The following is an 18,706-nucleotide window of genomic DNA, read 5'->3' as shown; positions in this document are numbered from 1 at the left end:
GAGGTAATGATGATAATAAATGGAACGGTGGAATTAGAAAGGAGCGAACGGATGAATCCAGAGAAAACCCATACGATGTTTATCCACTACAAAGCAGACTTTGCTCCACTTGGGATCGAACAGGAACCCAATCTGTTGATGGTAATTTGGCTAGAAGGAATGAAGCAGAAATGCTATTGCACACCAGGCCATACAAGTTGATTCTCGAAGAATTTCGAATCTATTCCTACAAAAAGTATTTTTGAACCCCAAATTCAGCAGTTATAACGATTTGAAAAATGTCAGCCAGTTCAAGGATAATAGCACTAGTTTATCGACTAATATTCGTAAATCTGCTGGGATGAGAATATTGTTCTCATGCCGTGGATCCTTGTGATATTAAGTGTCTTTACACGTGACACGTTCATTTGTATTCCACTAGCCATAAAAGGCAAGCACATTTCATTGCACTATACCTCACACAATACTGCAACTTCGAATAGGTCCATAATCTCATTCTTTCACTTCTCAATGGTTCTGATTCCCAACACCCATTTCCTTTCTGTCATGGTACAGCGTAGGTTAGAATTGTTGTTCTTGTGTAAATTTTACACATTTTTATAGAAACTGGGTTACTAGGCTTCACTCACTACACCAAACTCACAAATTCTTCTCCGAAGCCTTAGTACGTTTCACGTTTTTTATCAGTGTTGTTTTAAGTTACGAGTCATAACCCAATATCGTCAATACCTGTAAAATAACATTTCACTGGATCGATGTTTTCGATTTCCAATTCAGTCCTCTTTTCTTTTACATATCATAAACGATGATAGGCATACTACGTACTATACATTTTCAAGGCTTCAAATTAAGTTTAACTTAATACGATATGACAAATACAGAAGTACCTACATCGGAACCTGTCAGAAAGAAGCCGATACTACACTTGGAATAAAATAGAAGCCAAGTGATGAGTTCTAAATTTCAGAAATTATGCAGTTTTCTTTTTCTCGCGAAAAGTCATTTTATTGGTGGGGTACATAAAACACAATATCTAACAATTTATCTAAAGATGTTTAGAACTCTCTATCTGGACAAGAAATAACGGCAGTGTTGCCAGAGCCAATTCTTCAAAAAATAGATTTTCAACTTTCTTGTTTTTTTTTTTTTTTTTTTTTTTATCTAGAGTGTAACGGCAATTGTTTGTTTTGAAGGTTGCATCAACGAACTGCTTCGTATTTTTAATAACTATCTGAAATTTAGATAATTGCAAACATTGGATATTTAGATTATGCAAGTATGCAATTCTTTAGCAATTAAAGCAATAGTAAAAGAATATCATTGTGTGTATAATGGAGAGTATATGATATAGAAATGCTAATATCAAACAATTTTGTTCTGGGCTCTAAAACGCTCATTCCTGACTGAAACGATTATATAAGAGTTGAAAATGGTAAGATTTCATTACTTTTGTATCCCCTCAAAGGAAGAATACTTTCTTAAAATCTACCAATGAAACAAATAGGTTTTTCTTTCATTTCACTGTACTTGTACTGATTACATTATTTTGCATTTCTTCTTATTCATATTGGCACTTCTGACTTACAAAACAAGTGAAATCATACGTAAACGGATATGCTGCAAATGATCAATATATTTGAGAAGAAAATCAACGTTTCCAGGACCGTAATACGTAAATGATTTTTGTATTGTGACACGAAATACCAAATTAGAATGAGTACTTTCGATTCACTCCTCAACACATAATAAGTAGAAATTGATAACGAATATTTAACCACATGCATTTTAACATTTAGGTGAAGGAACTAACAACAAACTTGTTACACGCCATGCAATAGAAATATACTAATACAAACAAGTACACACATTTATAATAATGCTATCATACAAACACACATACAGAACAATTACTAATACTGGTTGGCAGTAACAAATAAAAACAAAAACTAATTTGTAAAAATAATACGAAGGAGTTGAAACTTACTTGCAACCCCAGAAGCGTTGGGGTCTTTGTGAGTATGTTTCATGTGTTCCATAAGAGCCTCGCCCCCTAGGAACATCTTGTGGCAGACGGGGCAACTAGTAGCATTAGGACCCCCGATAAGGGCCGCGTGTTGCTGGAAGACAGGAAGACGGAGTTGTATCTCCTGTGGCCGCAACCAGAAGGAAGGAAGGAAAGATGAAAAACGTCAGTCTATCTGTTCAAGAGTAAAAAGTCACCACCAAAAAAAAAACAAGCTGTGCAAGGAACGGAGACTTGGGGTTGCTTCTCTTGTTGACGAATCTGCAAACCAGTAGATATTTATATATCGATGTCAACAAGTTCTTTTATTTTTATTATTTTATTCCGACTTGTCTAAATTTTGTTTTTTCTGTTGCTTTTTTGTGATATTTTTCGAATTGATAAATTGTCAACCAACTGATTAATACATCTTACTCAACTCTGAAAAACTGATATTTTAAAAGAATTTTACATTCCATTTTGCACATCTCTTAGGTGCAAATTTATCCATTATGTACAACTGGAAATTCTTCACCAAGTACACAAATCAACTCTGATACTTTACAGCACAAGGTAAATTTCAAACAGAATATCATATTGTTTTATCGTTTTTAGAGAGTAACAAAAAAACTTCAAGCTTACACAATAATAGTCACTAAAAAGGCCATTCAGTAACCTTATGTACCCTAGGTATTTGTGGCCCGCATTTTATAATATTGGCTTTCGATTTGCAAGATTGTGCACTAATATTTTACGATTATATCGTTTTTAATTAAAAAACTTATTTCCCAAAATTTGACCAATTGTAGAATATTATTTGTGTATATAATATAAAAAACTTCAATATTCAAGAGTAACCTTAAAAAGGGAAAATCGAAAGAGCAATCAAAACATAGTCGTCTAAACAATAGATATTAAGTTTTTCAAAGATATTTGTTTTCCGCTTGAGGTTGCCACACTTCAGAAAAGATAATCAGATTATTAGAAACTAAATTATGAAAATAGTTCTGTCTCCGTTTTATTTTCTCTAAGTATTTACTATTTATTTATTTTCACAATTTTACAATTTATAAAGTAATTGCAAAAAAAAAGTAGAAACTCGTCAAATTATCAGTAAAAAATGGAGTTTCATTATCATTATAGTAATGGGATGAATGGAAATTTTCTAATTTTCGACTTAGATTTTGGCTTATAAGTCAAGATTTAATATTTTTTATTGAATTATTACAACTAAAAGAAGTACCACACGAACATAAAGAAATATAAACATAAGTTCAAAGTTAAAGCCAACAGTTGGTATAAAAGAAAGTGAGTACGAAGCTCTTAAAATTCGTCTTTCTAATTTGTAACTACAGAAATCATAATAAAATCTCCAAAAGCACTTTAAAATTCAAAGATGAACCTCTTACTTAGGATAGAATAAGATATTGTCTCATGATATATTTATTATTACTGTATTTTTCCTGAAACTAGATCATTTTTACTAATGATATTGCACAGAGACAATAACAATAATCAAATGCCTAAATATCAAAGTGGGAAGACTGAAAGCTTTTAAAAATATAACATCTATTGTTTAGATTACTATTTTTTGTTACATTATATATATATATATATATATATATATATATATATATATATATATATATATATATATATATATATATATATATATATAAACCTGAAGACCAATCTTCTTAACTTTATTAAGATCACACATACTACATTTTAGTTTTGCAGCAATCTCACTTACGTACCATTTTCTAAGTACCCTTAAAATATCATCATGACTAGTTATAATATACGCCCGTCTCGAAAATTGTGTTTTTTAAAAATTTTATTATTCTTTGCGACTTGATTTTCACTACGATAGTGTAAATTTGCTATTCTATTCCTGAATACTTCAAAATCAAGTGAAAATGTTTCAAATGCATTAAATACTTAAATGCAATGTTTCTATTTTTCATAAAAAAATATGTTGTCTTTTTTCACTGAATTGAGGCTAAAATATACTGGAATATTATTAGTATGTCTAATATATCTATCTATCTATCTATCTATCTATATAAATAGATAGATATAAATATGTCAGGATGCCTAAAAAAAGTGTTGCAGATTATAATTAAGAATTAATTTATTGTGGTTTGAAAATGATTATCTGAAACTACATATGCACTAGTTTATTTGATGACCTTTTGCCATTTTTCCGCCGACACCACAATCCGGTCCCTACAGATTTTTCTCTGGTTTCTGCTCAAAAAATTGTAACTCGTCGTTTTCACAGACTCTTTTGAAACTAAAATAACACCATTGACGAAGTTCTACAGAGCCCGAAACAAATAATAGTCCAACAGTGGCAGGTTTGGTCTATACAGTGGATGCATTAAGAGCTCATAGCAAAATATTCTCAATTCGTGACGGACCGTTAAAAACGTATGCGCTCTGGAGTTGCCAGCGTGATATACAACAAACTTGTTGTTCAGAAAGGAAGTTCAATAATACTTTCTATTGACTAGTTTTGGTCGTTTCTTTTGACCTGCTAGGTGACTCGCGCTAATTGAGGACACAACAGGTGCGGGTCTAGCGATGATTTTCCAATTTCACCAAACGCACAGCATAACCTTCCTAGCGTCTGTGCCGGCTTTGCCACACACACTGTGTAGGTTTTCATCGCTTCGACCACGATGTTTTTTCGCAACCCGTTCCCGTAGTTGTCCACTTTTCATTACTCTTGACCAACTACTTCAGAAATTGTTCGAGTTTGTTACGTTCCGGGAGAGATTCGCAGATCGAATAAATGTTTTTGACTCAGATCATGTGACATGCAATGTTGAGCTTCTTTTTGAAGCCACCTTTCTCCAAATGGCTTCACTTTGTTTGGTACTGGATTTTTAGGTCGTTGGCGGTGTTGCTAGACTTTTGTCTGAATAGCATCCACTTTTATTGTGATTAGTTGAGCATCGTGAACATCAAAATTCCCGGAACAAAAATTAATGAAATGCTTCTAGGCTGTTGCTTCTGATGACATATTTTGCCCTAAACAACACGTATTTCTTCACATGCTCTTGCAGTTTTTTTTTTTTTTTTTTTTTTTTTTTTAACGGAAAGTTCACTCCTCTTTGCAAAGCAATACTTTATATGTGATTATACGATATTTCATCAATTTTTGCATATCTACTTGCTTCAACTGTCATCTGCGAAATGATATTAGACGTGACGTTAACACCATTGTGCAGAAAAGCCTCAATATATATATATATATATATATATATATATATATATATATATATATATATATATATATATATATATATATAAAAGAATACTTTGCGCTATTGTTTGTAAACATCATCACATGGATTTACGGCAGAGTAAGACACACCACATCGATTTACTATAAGAAGCAGACGACGGACCAAAAGTTACTTCTACGAAGCACATGATGACGACTGGACAGCAGCAGTGCCACTGCCGCCAGGACGCCTATATAATGGGACAAGCCGCAGATCTTCACCAGCTCTCAACAGATTTGCAGTGGAGTCTAAGAAGCACCCACCCTACACCAAAGCCTTAGCTTGCAGTGGAGCAGCGGGAGAATCCTAACTACAACACGGACTGGACTTGTAGCGGAGCCTTGACAGGAAACTTTACCCCCTCTATTTGCAGTGGAGTAGAGTATGTCCTACAACCCTTCACGTAGCTCGCTACTGAGGACTTCTTCTTGAGGCTGACAAATCGAGGGATACCTGTATTTACCCAGAACCTTATGTTGGAGGATTGTATATTAGCAGGGCGCAAAATTTCCGGTCACCAGGTCGCCATTGGAGACCAGAAATTTAGAGCTGGCGACCAGTGCTCAGTAGGAATTATTTCTACTCAAACTCGCAGGGCTGCGCAATTTCTGTTTCGCAAGAAAATAATTGTCATTGAGTGAGAGAGAAAACACGGAATCTGAAGTCTTCACAACGGACACGGAAAGAGAAGTCTTCACAACCTTGTAATTCCTTTCCCACCTTCAATCGAAAATCAAAATAGTTGGCCTCCGGGTGTGTCAACGCGAGAGATCGTTTCCACCGCTGTTTGAACGTAGAAAAGCTGGGAAGACAGCCCTGTGCCTAGAATATCTCAACCAATCACGTCAGGATGTCAGTGATAAACAAATAACAAAATAAGTAAACACATTAAATATTTTTTTAAAAAAAATAGATATTTGCATGAGATACACTTATCACTGCAATCGACAACTGGTACTTCAGTGCAGAGAGAGAGAGAGAGAGTTACACAAACGTGAAGTCTTAAGATATTTTTTAACATGTATATTAATTGTCCAGCTAAAAATTGTTCATCCTGAATCTAATTGTCTGGTTTTGAAATTTTATCCCCTGTTATAATATCTCTCTTTGTCAAATCTAAGGCCGTAGGGCCGGGGTCTCTCATAATTTGTACGTAAGAGATACTGACGACCATCATTTTTAAATTAGTGAGTGCGTCAAACTTTGAAATTTTGCGCCCTGATATTAGTATTTGTGAATACTATTGTAAAGCTATTTTGAAGATTGGTAAATTAACCGGTAGTGGGAGTCGATTCCGGACGATCAATTGTTTCAACCTAGCTCTAAGCTATAATCCGTAAAGAACATAATTTTACAATATATATATATATATATATATATATATATATATATATATATATATATAGAGAGAGAGAGAGAGAGAGAGAGAGAGAGATACTGCAGGATTTAATATTTAATTGATAATCGTAAAAATCATAACCATTAAGAAATTAATTGTTATTTTTTTAAATCAAAAACAATGTGAGATGGATATTTTACCATGTTCTAGAAACTATGTTCCTCATAAAACTAACATATACATAAAATTATCAATAATATATAATTTTCATTATTTTCTCAAGTGTATAACTATCTATTTTGTTTGTGTTAGTTATCTATTTTGTTTGAAAACTAACTTTTCACAATAATCGGTTAATTTTCCCATGTCTTTAAGAATGTCATTAATTTTACACTAGGTTTTATAACTCAACGCGATTTTCGTTGCACAATAGTGAAAGTTGTCATATCCAATTCTAAATAGATTAAGTTTGAAGTTAATTTTAGTCTTTATGTTTCCTTACATTAATTTTTATTTTAAAACTTTACCTTAATTTGAAATTTAAAACCGTTAATATTTTCACTATCTTTCCAAAGTACAAAATAAATAATGTACAAATATAAACTGAAAAAAATAACTGATTAAAATTTAAAATAAGACAAATAATTGTTAAAATAAAAATTTATATATATATATAACTAGGTTAAGAAACTTTTTCTCTTTAATTTTTAATATATACATGTCGAAATGAAAAACATATATATCCAGAAGCCAAAAGAAAATTTTATTATAGGATAGTAAATCGTTAAATACTACACTATAAGGCCAAGTTTCTTTTGAAGTTATTACACACAATGGTTACATCTTCTCAAATACTATCTGACGAAAATTCATACTTCTTGGTAAATTAATATAATAAAATGAGCGTGCAACTTTCTATCAGATTACTAAAAGAGTTCTGTGTAAGAATTCTATGAACAGATTTTACACAAATGAAAGACTTATACAAGAAGCAATTTTTTTATTCATTCTATATAAGACAGTAAGTGCATTTTTGAAAAAGAAGTTGAATCATGGCGGAAATAATATAGCCATCTTTGTCATTATATAAATGAAATTTTAGCAATTGACTCTTTAGAAAAGGACAGAAGATGAAAGACTAATGAAAACCTATAATGCATATGAATTTCAATAAAGTTGTCATACTTAATGTTTCAAACGATTGATTTATGAAAATAGCTTATGATAAATTGTTTCTTCAATCTCAATTTATATTCTAGCCAAATATTACTCATACTATCTTTAAGTTCTGGCATTTATTAACGTGATGCACAATTGGTAAACATTACAAGAACGGTTAGTGATCAAAAAATATTATGAATAAAAAATTAGTGCATCCAAAATAATAATCATCGAAAAATAATTTGTATTCCTATAACTATGAAAACATTCTTAGTAATAAGTAATAATCCGAACATTTTTGTTCGACAATACTTTGTGTATATATGTAAAACAATTCTTAAGTCAAGGCTAAATATATAATACGATACTTTCTTGCTGAGTGCCAGTAAATACTTTGTACAATGTGTTCGAAAAAAATGTAAAGAAAAAGCTTATACGTAGCAAACACAAGATATGATCCTTAGAATTTTATTATAAGGCAACAATGAAAACTACATGCTTTATACATATTGATTTAATACCTGATGACACATTTCTTATATTCCTCTTACTTTTGCCAATGCAATAAAAATAATGGAAAGTGTTTTAAATTACAATTAATCTTATAACTTGGGTCATATTAGAGATTCTCATTATCCAGTACAGTACAGAAATATTACAATGTAAACGACCAGTAAGTTTTAGATATTAATTCCTTGCTTTCCTTAGACAATATCTGATAGAAAAATTCGAAGTTTGTACGTCATTCAGCCATTAAACTAACTATAAGAATACTTATCCAATGAGTGAGAAAAAGTTCATTAGTCTAATTTTATAAATTTATTAAAAATATTATTATTAAAATCTATAAATTTGTATCCTTATTAGCAATTCCTCCTGGTCTTCTGAACTAAATTTACTTACGGTCAGATTAAGAATTATATATATATATATACTAGTTTACTTTCCACTTCGCAGCTAAACCAGTGCTAACGGAGGTAAAGAGTTTATCGGCATTTTTCCCGTTTTTATTTCAGAGACAAAGTGACGATACTCATAGAAAATATACACAATTATATAATTAATAAAATTGGAATTGAGTATCAATTTTCAATCAAATGATTTGAAATATACAAGTGGAATACATTTTCTTTTAGATAATATGATTCACATGAAGCATCAATTTTGAATGAAATCATTTGGAATGCTCACAAAGAACACAGACTAAATTGTATAATAGCGTACGAAAGAAAATTGACAACATGTAATATACTTAAATTCAACATTTATTTCAAAACTTCAAATTCTGAAGTCGTATATTTTGAAGGTCGTTATTAATTTTATTAATTGAAACAAACGAGGAAAGCAGTAGATATGTAACATTTTTGTGAAAACCACCTTCTCGTAGTGAATTCTAGTGTTACGTAAATCTGTATCATGTGGTAGCTTATTTCGCTTTATGTTTCAATAGAATAAGAATGTACTTAGTGGAAGATATAAAGATAGACCGAAAAAATACAACACATTTCAATTATAACTCAACTTATCACAAACAATATTATTCATTCACGAGACCCCTGAATTACGAAATCGTTTCTTTTCAATCTATTTGAACAAGAAATGATGCTAACCTACACTGCGATGTTCACTATACCCAGGGAAAATTAGAGTTCATGATAGAGCAGAAACAGACCTCGGTATTATAAGATTTTTGGGTAAAGTTGCGAATATGCACAACCAAATTTACTGCCACAACGTCGTTATTAAATTACAATTAGTTGTGACAAAAGGTTAATTTGCTATTAAATAAACAATAACTGATCGCTATTATCAATGAGTCGTTAATATCGCAGAATACTTGAGAGTGATTTGTTTCAATTTTGTTAAGAAAACTTACAAAATGTTCGTAAGTATCATAAACATTGAGTCAAGAACAATATGATATAAGATATGTTATAACAATATGATATTTATATGTTAAAGAATATAGTTACAAATTATGAAAGTTTTCAGATGTGGAGCTTAAGTTTCTTTATCATGTAAAAATGCAATTTTAATTTCTGTTTCATTTTGAAATGTGAAATGAAATAAAAATCTTTGAGTTTTACGACTCATGGTTATGCAGTGTGGGCTAAAGGAAACGATTATGAGAAATGAATGAAATGGTGTAATGAAGAAATTGGGAGTAAACGGGAGAATCCTGACAAAATCCACGCACACGGTGTTTGTTCACCACAAAACCCACTTGTCGCGAGCTGAGATCGAACCAGGGAATCCCACGCACTAGAGGTGAACGCTCTACCACCGAGTCACCGTGGCCGCATTTCATTTTGTAGTTAGTAACTCTCAAGAAATACCTTTTCTCATTTATAATGGATACTTATTGACATAAATACAATCTGATAACTCAGGCTGTATTAAACCAACTAAATAACACAAATTCCGTTTAACATATTAGTATAAACAACAAAATAAGCAGTATTAGGATGATAACTAACTAATCAGCGGCATTATTTTCGGTGGTATTTATATCAGAAGGCGCCCCGTCGCTACAAAGCGTTTGATGTGTGTTCTTTCTGCGTATGTGATCTCGGGTTCGATTCGCGGTGGAATTTTCCTCGCATGATCCTACTTTATCCTTTATGTAGTCGTCTCAAATATTTTACGTCACAAAGGAACATTAACGATACTCAATTAATATGACATGACAATCAAGGCGTGCGATTGTGTACTCGCATTCAGTAAACTTCCGCTAATTTATTTTTATTTTTAACAATATAAAATTGTGTTATTTCTTTTTACTTTTTACGATAAGCTGTGTTCATTTTCAACAAATTACAATTTACCATCAATTATATATAAATATTATCGTTAAGTTAGACTATTTACAAATGTTGGAAATTCTTTCTTCATTCTATAAATTGGCGCTTCTCCGGAATGTAAATCAAAACGCAATTTTTTCCCATACGTGATATTGATTGTTTTTGTCTATTTCCATTAAACCAAAAATGATAATACTTATCCATATTCTATGAGAAGTAATGAGATTTGTTGCTACAATGTGTGATTTAACATTAAAACTAACTATTTAATTAATAGCAAACTTGTCAGTTTTAAGTTAGTCGGAAATATTATTAAAATAAATTAATATCTTGAATCAGTTCGGAGAGTTTCTTTGAAAGTATTGCTTCACAAAACGAAAGCAATGAATGGTAAAGGCAGATTTTGTTTTTCTATTCTACTATTTCATATCAGAGAATTGAAATTGAAAATTTCTATTTCAAAACTATTTGAATGTAAAATTCTATCAAGGAGTTACGAACATATCGTCTTTCTACTGATAAAAAACATCTTGGAGGTAAATGTGGCGGAATTTTAAATCAAAAGCCCATTTTTGATATTTTACTTTGTATATCTGTGGGGAAAAAAATGTTATGAATATATGGCAGCGAAAAAAGAATTCAAGTCTTCTATAACATATCACATGACTAAACTATCTTTTTTATATAATATAACAAAATTAATAGTACGAAATGGCTGAAGTACACAATACGCAAGACTTATTTCATGTTTCATGTTTGCATGTCAAGACTTGAAAATAAAATGAAATCTTTGAGTTTTACGTTCCACGATTATGCCAGTTAGGCTAAAGGAGACGGTAATGATGAGTAATGAATGAAAATGGAGGAATGAAGAAAGTGGGAGGAAACTGGAAAACCCCGAGGAAACCCACGCACACGGTGTTTGTCCACCATAAAGTTAACTTGGCGGGGGCTGCGGGACCTCAAGCACCAGAGGTGAATGCTCTACCACTGAGTCACCGAGGCCCCCAGCTGAGGACTTGAATTCGATTCCTGGTGTCATATTATATATATATATATATATATATATATATATATATATATATATATATATATATATATATATATATATATATATATATATATATATATATATATATATATATTGTGACAAAATTTCACTGGAATCGAGTAAATTTTCTCCTAACGTATAAACTGATGCTCGAGATGAGTTCCTTAGTTTTCAGAATAAGTGTTCTTTTTCGTTTTCTACTTATATGGGAAATAAGCCTTTGCACCAAATGATCCTATTAAATTTCAAGACATCTACATATGGCAAGCTAAAGGATCTTAAGTTTTTTTCTAATTTAAGTAAAATGTTATCCTTTATCATGAAAACAGCGAATTTGGAAAAGTTGCTTTAAATTCAAGTAGTCTACAATTGAAGGTAACTGAGATCAATGGGTAACATGGAGAAAATAATGCCACGAAATGTAGAATTGCAATCAAATATGAATGTCTTAAGAATGCAAATGCCCGAATTTAATTTTTGCTTAATTTCTTCCTAATTCCAACATTACACTGGTAATTTACATTAAATGTATAAACTATATGTGCTGGGAGACACATACTTTACGGACAAGTTAACGGAATGTTTATGAAACATAATAGAATGATTCTGCGGTCTCGATAGTTCATGTACAATTTCGGTTTATTTTGTTTAATTCTTTTTGCAAGCTTTTATTGAGTCCTTACTATGAAAGTATAAATTTTAATTTATACTAAACACGATAAATTAATTTATTTAACTATTATCGTCATTAAAATTAGTAGCAGTAGATTGTATTATTATTATCATTATTATTATTATTATTATTATTATTATTATTATTATTATTATTATTATTATTATTATTATTATTTTTATTATTATTATTGTATTTATAGTGTTCTCAATTACGTATTAATTTTAAAATTTTACTCTAAGTATATTTTATCATACACATTAATGTCTGTTTCAAAGTCTAGTTGTTCAGAGCTTTCATACGAGGAAAGTAGTCATTGGGAAAATAGTATCCATTAGTGCACCGATTAATGCAAGTAAGTGACCTACTGCATGTAGAGCCAGTTATCGTTGTGTGTTTTCCAGATGCCCGTTTCATCGCCTTTGGAACATTTGTACTTGATGCCTTATTAAAGTGAATAAAGGTATTTGCAGGACAACACATGAACTAGTAACAGTTAATTCAATTTATCAATTCAAGAAATATACGGTGATATGAAAGTTATCCGTATGTCTAAGGAGATTTCTGTGCTGTCATAAATAAATGAACAGTATAGCAATGTTTAATGTATGCACAGAATATAACTACAATTAAGAATGAAGCAAGGACCCGACTATAGTTAGGAAAATTTCGTGCGTTATGTTGATGAATTCCAGAGAGGATTAGCACAAATTCCTTAACGAAATCCTTGAAATAACTGACGGGAGAAGTTAATGCTTGCTGAATGGAATGACGATTGAGCTCAATAGGAAGGAAGTTGAAAGGTTCGCTCACATTACGACATGTAACTCAATGTTTGTGGTGACTACGTACAGAAGTAGCCTAAGAAATACAACACATGATTCAGATATGGTTTACTGTTACGTGGATGTTACTTTGCAGATGATCCTCGTAAAAAGTTATGAATAAATCTAAGTAAATAAAATGCAGAATAAATGGTCTCCAAGCTATAGAAGAAATTTATAGAAATCTTATTTAAAATGCATTACTGTACGAATAGGGAATATTAGTTTTCATTATAAATATTTTCAAATAGCCGACTTCTGCAAAGCTCATTTCTTCTATTTTTTTTTTTTAAATAAGCTAAAATCGTTAAGACAACGTAAAGGAGCAGGCATATGATTAATATTAGGGTCTTTGTTTCGCGATCGGAGTGCCCCCATTCGAATCTAATGGCCGGTAATCCTAACAGGATTTTTTGTATTATTTTCGTCAGTTAAACGAGGAAAATGTTAAGATAGTACTTTTAAATATAGATCCTGTCCGACTTCCCTCCAATGCTTATCCCATTTTAGATTTGATTGTTTATTCTAGTGTAAAGCAGCCTTTTATGTTATACCTAGAAGTTTTAAAACAATTAACATCTGATCTGGGTACACAGGATGAACTACTGATATTTTAGTATAAACTTAAAGTAATATAGATATGACGAACTGTTCTTATTTGGTGTCATAAAGAGACACTCGTTACACCTGTACGAGTTATTGGTTAATGTGACAGCTCTGTTGTAACTTTTAAAGAAATTGAAAAATTTTTAGGAGCAAGCACAAAATGTAGCGCGAGCTGAAAATTCAACAGAAATTGCATGTTTATCAGCGAATATTTCTGAAATTTCCTTTAAACGGCAAGCGAAAATTTGAACAAGTCCCCCAAGTTTTCACTCTCAACCTCTGATACCTAAGATCTCTCATTTTCAATAGATACTGACAGTACTATTGAAACTTGCTTCGTAGATATTTTTCCTACGTATATGAAATATTGCACTTATCTGCATGCCATGTTCAGATGCAGATAAACCAATAACAGCAAATTTCTTCAAATTTCACATGCAAGAACAAAATTCATCCAATTGATATGTTCCATAACATCGACGATAATTTCATGTTTCTACACAATCCAATCTCTTGCAACATTAACCATTAGAACTGACCATGGCTTCAAAGCGATCCCACAACAAGCCAACGGTAAACATGTATACAGTGATTATTTCTATGGCTTTATGCATAACATTTAGTATTTACTTTACGTGCCATTTTTGATTCTTGATATTAGTCGAAAATACTTTTGTGCTTGAAAGCAATAAAGTTCTTCTATGATACGATATTTCATGTGTTGCAGTACTTATTGACCCAACTTTTTCATGTGGGAATCACAAAATCTACAGAATATCTATACAGCCAAGATCAATTCTAAGCTCTAGTATAAATTTATATCACTAATTCAATGCATGATTGTTTTTCCAGTTTTTGTATAGTTATGATTCTGTATGCTCTACCCATTATTATTTGAACACGCAATCTTTCAGTTCCCCATACTTTTTAAAAATGATATTTCACTCAGCAACAAAAATAATTATAAATGTGGAAGATATACATTCCTTTCTGGTTTCGAGCGACGATTGGGGAGAAGAAAGTACGATAAAACTGAAGAAAAATCGAATTTATATTTCAAGTACTACACGTCTATTTCACCTACTACTATTTCATCTATACGTTTCATGCCCCTCACACCAAATAAAACGTATAGGTCACTAAACTTTCTCGCTCTAATTCTTTAAACTAAATCATGTTGTGCTGAAGTTATTATTGATTTTTTTCTTCTGAAACAAGAGCAAAATTATATTTCGTTTCCGGAAAACTTAGCTCAAAGAAAATTTAACTCCAAAAGTAAATTACTTCTTCTGGATTTTTTCATGAAAATGACTTACACCGAATGTTAGAATTATTTAATGAAATATTTGTTTACAGAATGTCAGCTAAGTCATATGAGTTAGCTTTGAGAAAACTGTCAAAACATTCATCCTTAAGAATAAACTACTCTTTGTGGATACTTCTATGGAAGTAATTTACGGAATATTATAAGATTATTAACGAAATATTTATTTCTAAAATATGAACAAAATTGCCTGATTTTTTCTTTTTCTTTTCTTAACTTTCTTTCTTTCTTTCTTTTTTTTCTTTTTTTTTTGCATAAATCATTTTAAAAGAAACTCACCTCGAAGAATACACTACCTCTTGTAGGTATTTCTATAACGAGTAATGCAAGTAACATTATAGAGTAAATATTTTCTATTTGTTTTTAGAATATAAACAAAATCGTCTGTCATTTTTTAGAAAATCTCAAAAAATCTTATTTCCACAGGTAAAGCATCACTCGTAGCTTTTTCAAAACCAACGAGTTATGCCATTTTGTCAGGTTAGTGGTGAAATATTTATTTGTGAAAGATGAAGAAAATCGCCTGAGTCTTTTTGAGAAAACAACCCAGATAGAACTCACCCCCGCGAAGGAATTACCTCTCGTAAATTTTTCCGAGAAAAGTGACTGATACCACAGTATATGGTTCTTAATAAAATATTGATATATGAAATACAAACACAACCGTTAGCATCATTTTCGAGAAAATCGCATATTTTTAACCTTTGGTAAATAATTACCCTTATTTTGATGGAATAATATTTGAGGGGAAGAATATTTGAAAATTCCCATTAGAAAATCTTAGTTTATAATTTGGTGCGAATAACTTGAACGGTATGCTTTAGGTGAGTGAACATGTTTACTCCCGGATGAATTAACAGACAGATAGATATTAAAACTGCTTTTTCGGCATGTAGGAGCGATAAAAAGGTGTCAAATCGTTGAAATCTCGACTTCGTTTTTTTTTAGACTATACTCTCTTTTCTCCTATCGTCACCCGAAAGTAAAAAGTAATTTTTGAATATCTGCCTATTCATCCGTTCGTCTAGCTGTATGTAAGCTAGCCTAGAAGTCATATCATTCAATAAACCCACACTAAATTTTAAACTTAAGTTATTCATGAGATTTATCATGGAGGAAGAGTTTCAAGTTTTCTTCCTACTCGAAAAAAAATGGAAATCAAAAGAAACTCGTTATCGATTTTGCTTATATTTTATACTAGCTGAAATAACCATTCTTCGCATGGGAGCTGTATTTGGAAATCAACACCTGTGGGAGTACCACCATTCTTCAGCGACCGCGAAAACTATTTATTTGACACTAATATGGGTCATTTTGGATTATTTTAACATGTCTCGGTAACCCCCCCCCCCTCACCGCAGATGACCCCGGCCCACATACAATGGAAGCTGACTTTTAAAATCATCGCGAAAACTATGAATTCGACAGTAATATCTCTCATTTTTTACTACTTTTAAATGTCCAATTAAACGCCCAGACAAAGAAACTCTTTATTTTATTTATATTAGATATCAATATTCTAACAATCCTACACTATGGAACATCATTTTTCTGCAAAACATTTATGAGGGATAATCGGAGGGAGAGTTCTTTCCGGAAGATTTTCTCAAAAATGAGTCTAGCGAGTTTGTTCATATTTCATAAATAAATAATCCATCAATGATTTGACAATATGGAATAACTTATTTGTCCTCGGAATATCTACAAGGAGCAGTTTACTCTTTAGAGTGAGTCTTCTTCGGTCGAAAATTTCACAGCATCTTACAATTTTGTTGGTATTACACAAGAAAATGGTTCATTAGTAACTGCAGCATAATATCACTTAGTTTAAATAATTGAAGCGATAAAGTTTAGCATGATGACCCGTATCTTTTTACTTGTTTTCTTTATAATACTCAATGAAAAGTTCATCGCATGTGCAGTAATGTTAATTGACTGTTAGCACTCATGTTCAGCTTGGAGGATATATTAAAGAAAGTCTCGGATTGAACTCCTACGTGCCCTAAAGGACGCATCCTAGCCAGTTGCCTATGAAACAATGTTCAGTATAAAATTTGTGTTTTTAATATTTGTTTACCAAGTTAACATATTTAGTAATTTGTATTATTCTCCAAATGAATTAGAGATGGGAAGCATTTATTATATGGGAAGTATTGTGTTACACCTCAACTATACAGAATAAATTTTATTTAGCTTAAACAGTTATATTCATAAAAAATAATTTGCATATAAAGAACTAAATTTCATTTCAATTCTATCTTTATCAACATTTAGCATGTTTTTAACTAATTAAAAACGAAGCTTTCGATAAGTTGACTTCATTTTCACTTCTGTGGTAACATTTGTCGATATGAGCATAATATATTTTTACAAGCGGACTTAGTTTTTTTTTTCCTATATTGTATATATTTTCAAGTATATCATAGTCGTTGCATACTATAAAGAATTTAGGATTTTTGAACCAAAGTTTAAATAGTAAGAAATAAAAAAACAAATCTTAACAAATGTGTTATCTACGGCTATTCAAACATGATACTTCATCTACTTGTCACTACAAGGGTTTTATAGTTTCAAGTTTTGTATTTAAGATAGTATTGTATGCAACTTTCACCGCAAATTAAATCTTTCAATTGGTATTTTATAATAGTTTCAAAAAAACTTCTTGATGTCTACAGTAGTACTACTTGAATATAAATTTGATTAGTGTTCAGAACTCCGACAACGAAAATGGGTGTAGTTTCCAATACATCAGCTGAGGCAATGAGAAAAGACAACAAATAAAGCAAGATGGAACATCAGCAACAATTTTAAATGATTTGGGATACTATACTTTTCTAAGTCGCGCTTCGTCTCCTCAGTAACTGCTTCCCTAGTTCCATTTCGTGCGACAACAATATAAAGTATCCCAAATCATTTAAAATTGTTGCTGATGTTCCATCTTGCTTTATTTGTTGTCTTTTCTCATTGCCTCAGCTGATGTATTGGAAACTACACCCATTTTCGTTGTCGGAGTTCTGAACACTAATCAAATTTATATTCAAGTAGTACTACTGTAGACATCAAGAAGTTTTTTTGAAACTATTATAAAATACCAATTGAAAGAAACATATTGGTTCATTGATTTTTATGTTTTTGTTAAGTATGGTATATTGACATTATTTACATTTAAATATTTCTTTCGTTCTCATTGTTTGGATATTTGATTTTAATTCGTGCGCTTTTCGTATCAGTCAATTGAGACCTTTTTTCATTTAAGAAAATCTTTGACTTTCCTTGAATCTGATTTGCATTGTACGATCTTTGCCCTAGTCATATTATGTTACACACATATATATATATATATATATATATATATATATATATATATATATATATATAAAGATATGGATGTTAGTTCAGGGCTATAAGATTCTCTACAGTTAAACAGAAAAACTACAAATTCTCAAAATATATTGATGCGAGAAGCATTCAAAATAGTATCAACAGCCGAATGATGAAAAAAAAGAAAAACTGAAACTAAATAGTATTTGGGATACTATTTCTTTAAAAGAATAGATATCATAACGTAGTTCGTACAACTCAATTCTACCTTATCAACATTTAACAATATGATTTCAACAAATTATAAACCG

At 31.2% G+C, this 18,706-nt stretch overlaps 1 protein-coding gene across 16 annotated transcripts in view; it reads right to left on the bottom strand.

Annotated features, from left to right (window-relative positions):
- dati (zinc finger protein datilografo) overlaps positions 1-18,706 on the bottom strand; it is a 1,074,481-nt gene that overhangs the window by 79,167 nt on the left and 976,608 nt on the right. For 15 of the 16 annotated variants that reach the window (XM_081740078.1, XM_081740077.1, XM_081740092.1 and 12 more), the window contains one exon: positions 1,985-2,147. In XM_081740078.1, coding sequence (XP_081596204.1) covers positions 1,985-2,147 — 163 coding nt within the window. The remainder of the gene's footprint in view (positions 1-1,984; positions 2,148-18,706) is intronic. The other variant, XM_081740084.1, reaches the window with a different exon arrangement.

The sequence above is a fragment of the Thermobia domestica genome, chromosome 15 (genome assembly GCF_964235325.1).
Source record: "Thermobia domestica chromosome 15, izTheDome1.hap1.1, whole genome shotgun sequence".
Classification (NCBI taxonomy): domain Eukaryota; kingdom Metazoa; phylum Arthropoda; class Insecta; order Zygentoma; family Lepismatidae; genus Thermobia; species Thermobia domestica.
Note: the sequence above shows the minus strand (reverse complement) of the source record. Positions and strands in the feature narration are given on the sequence as shown.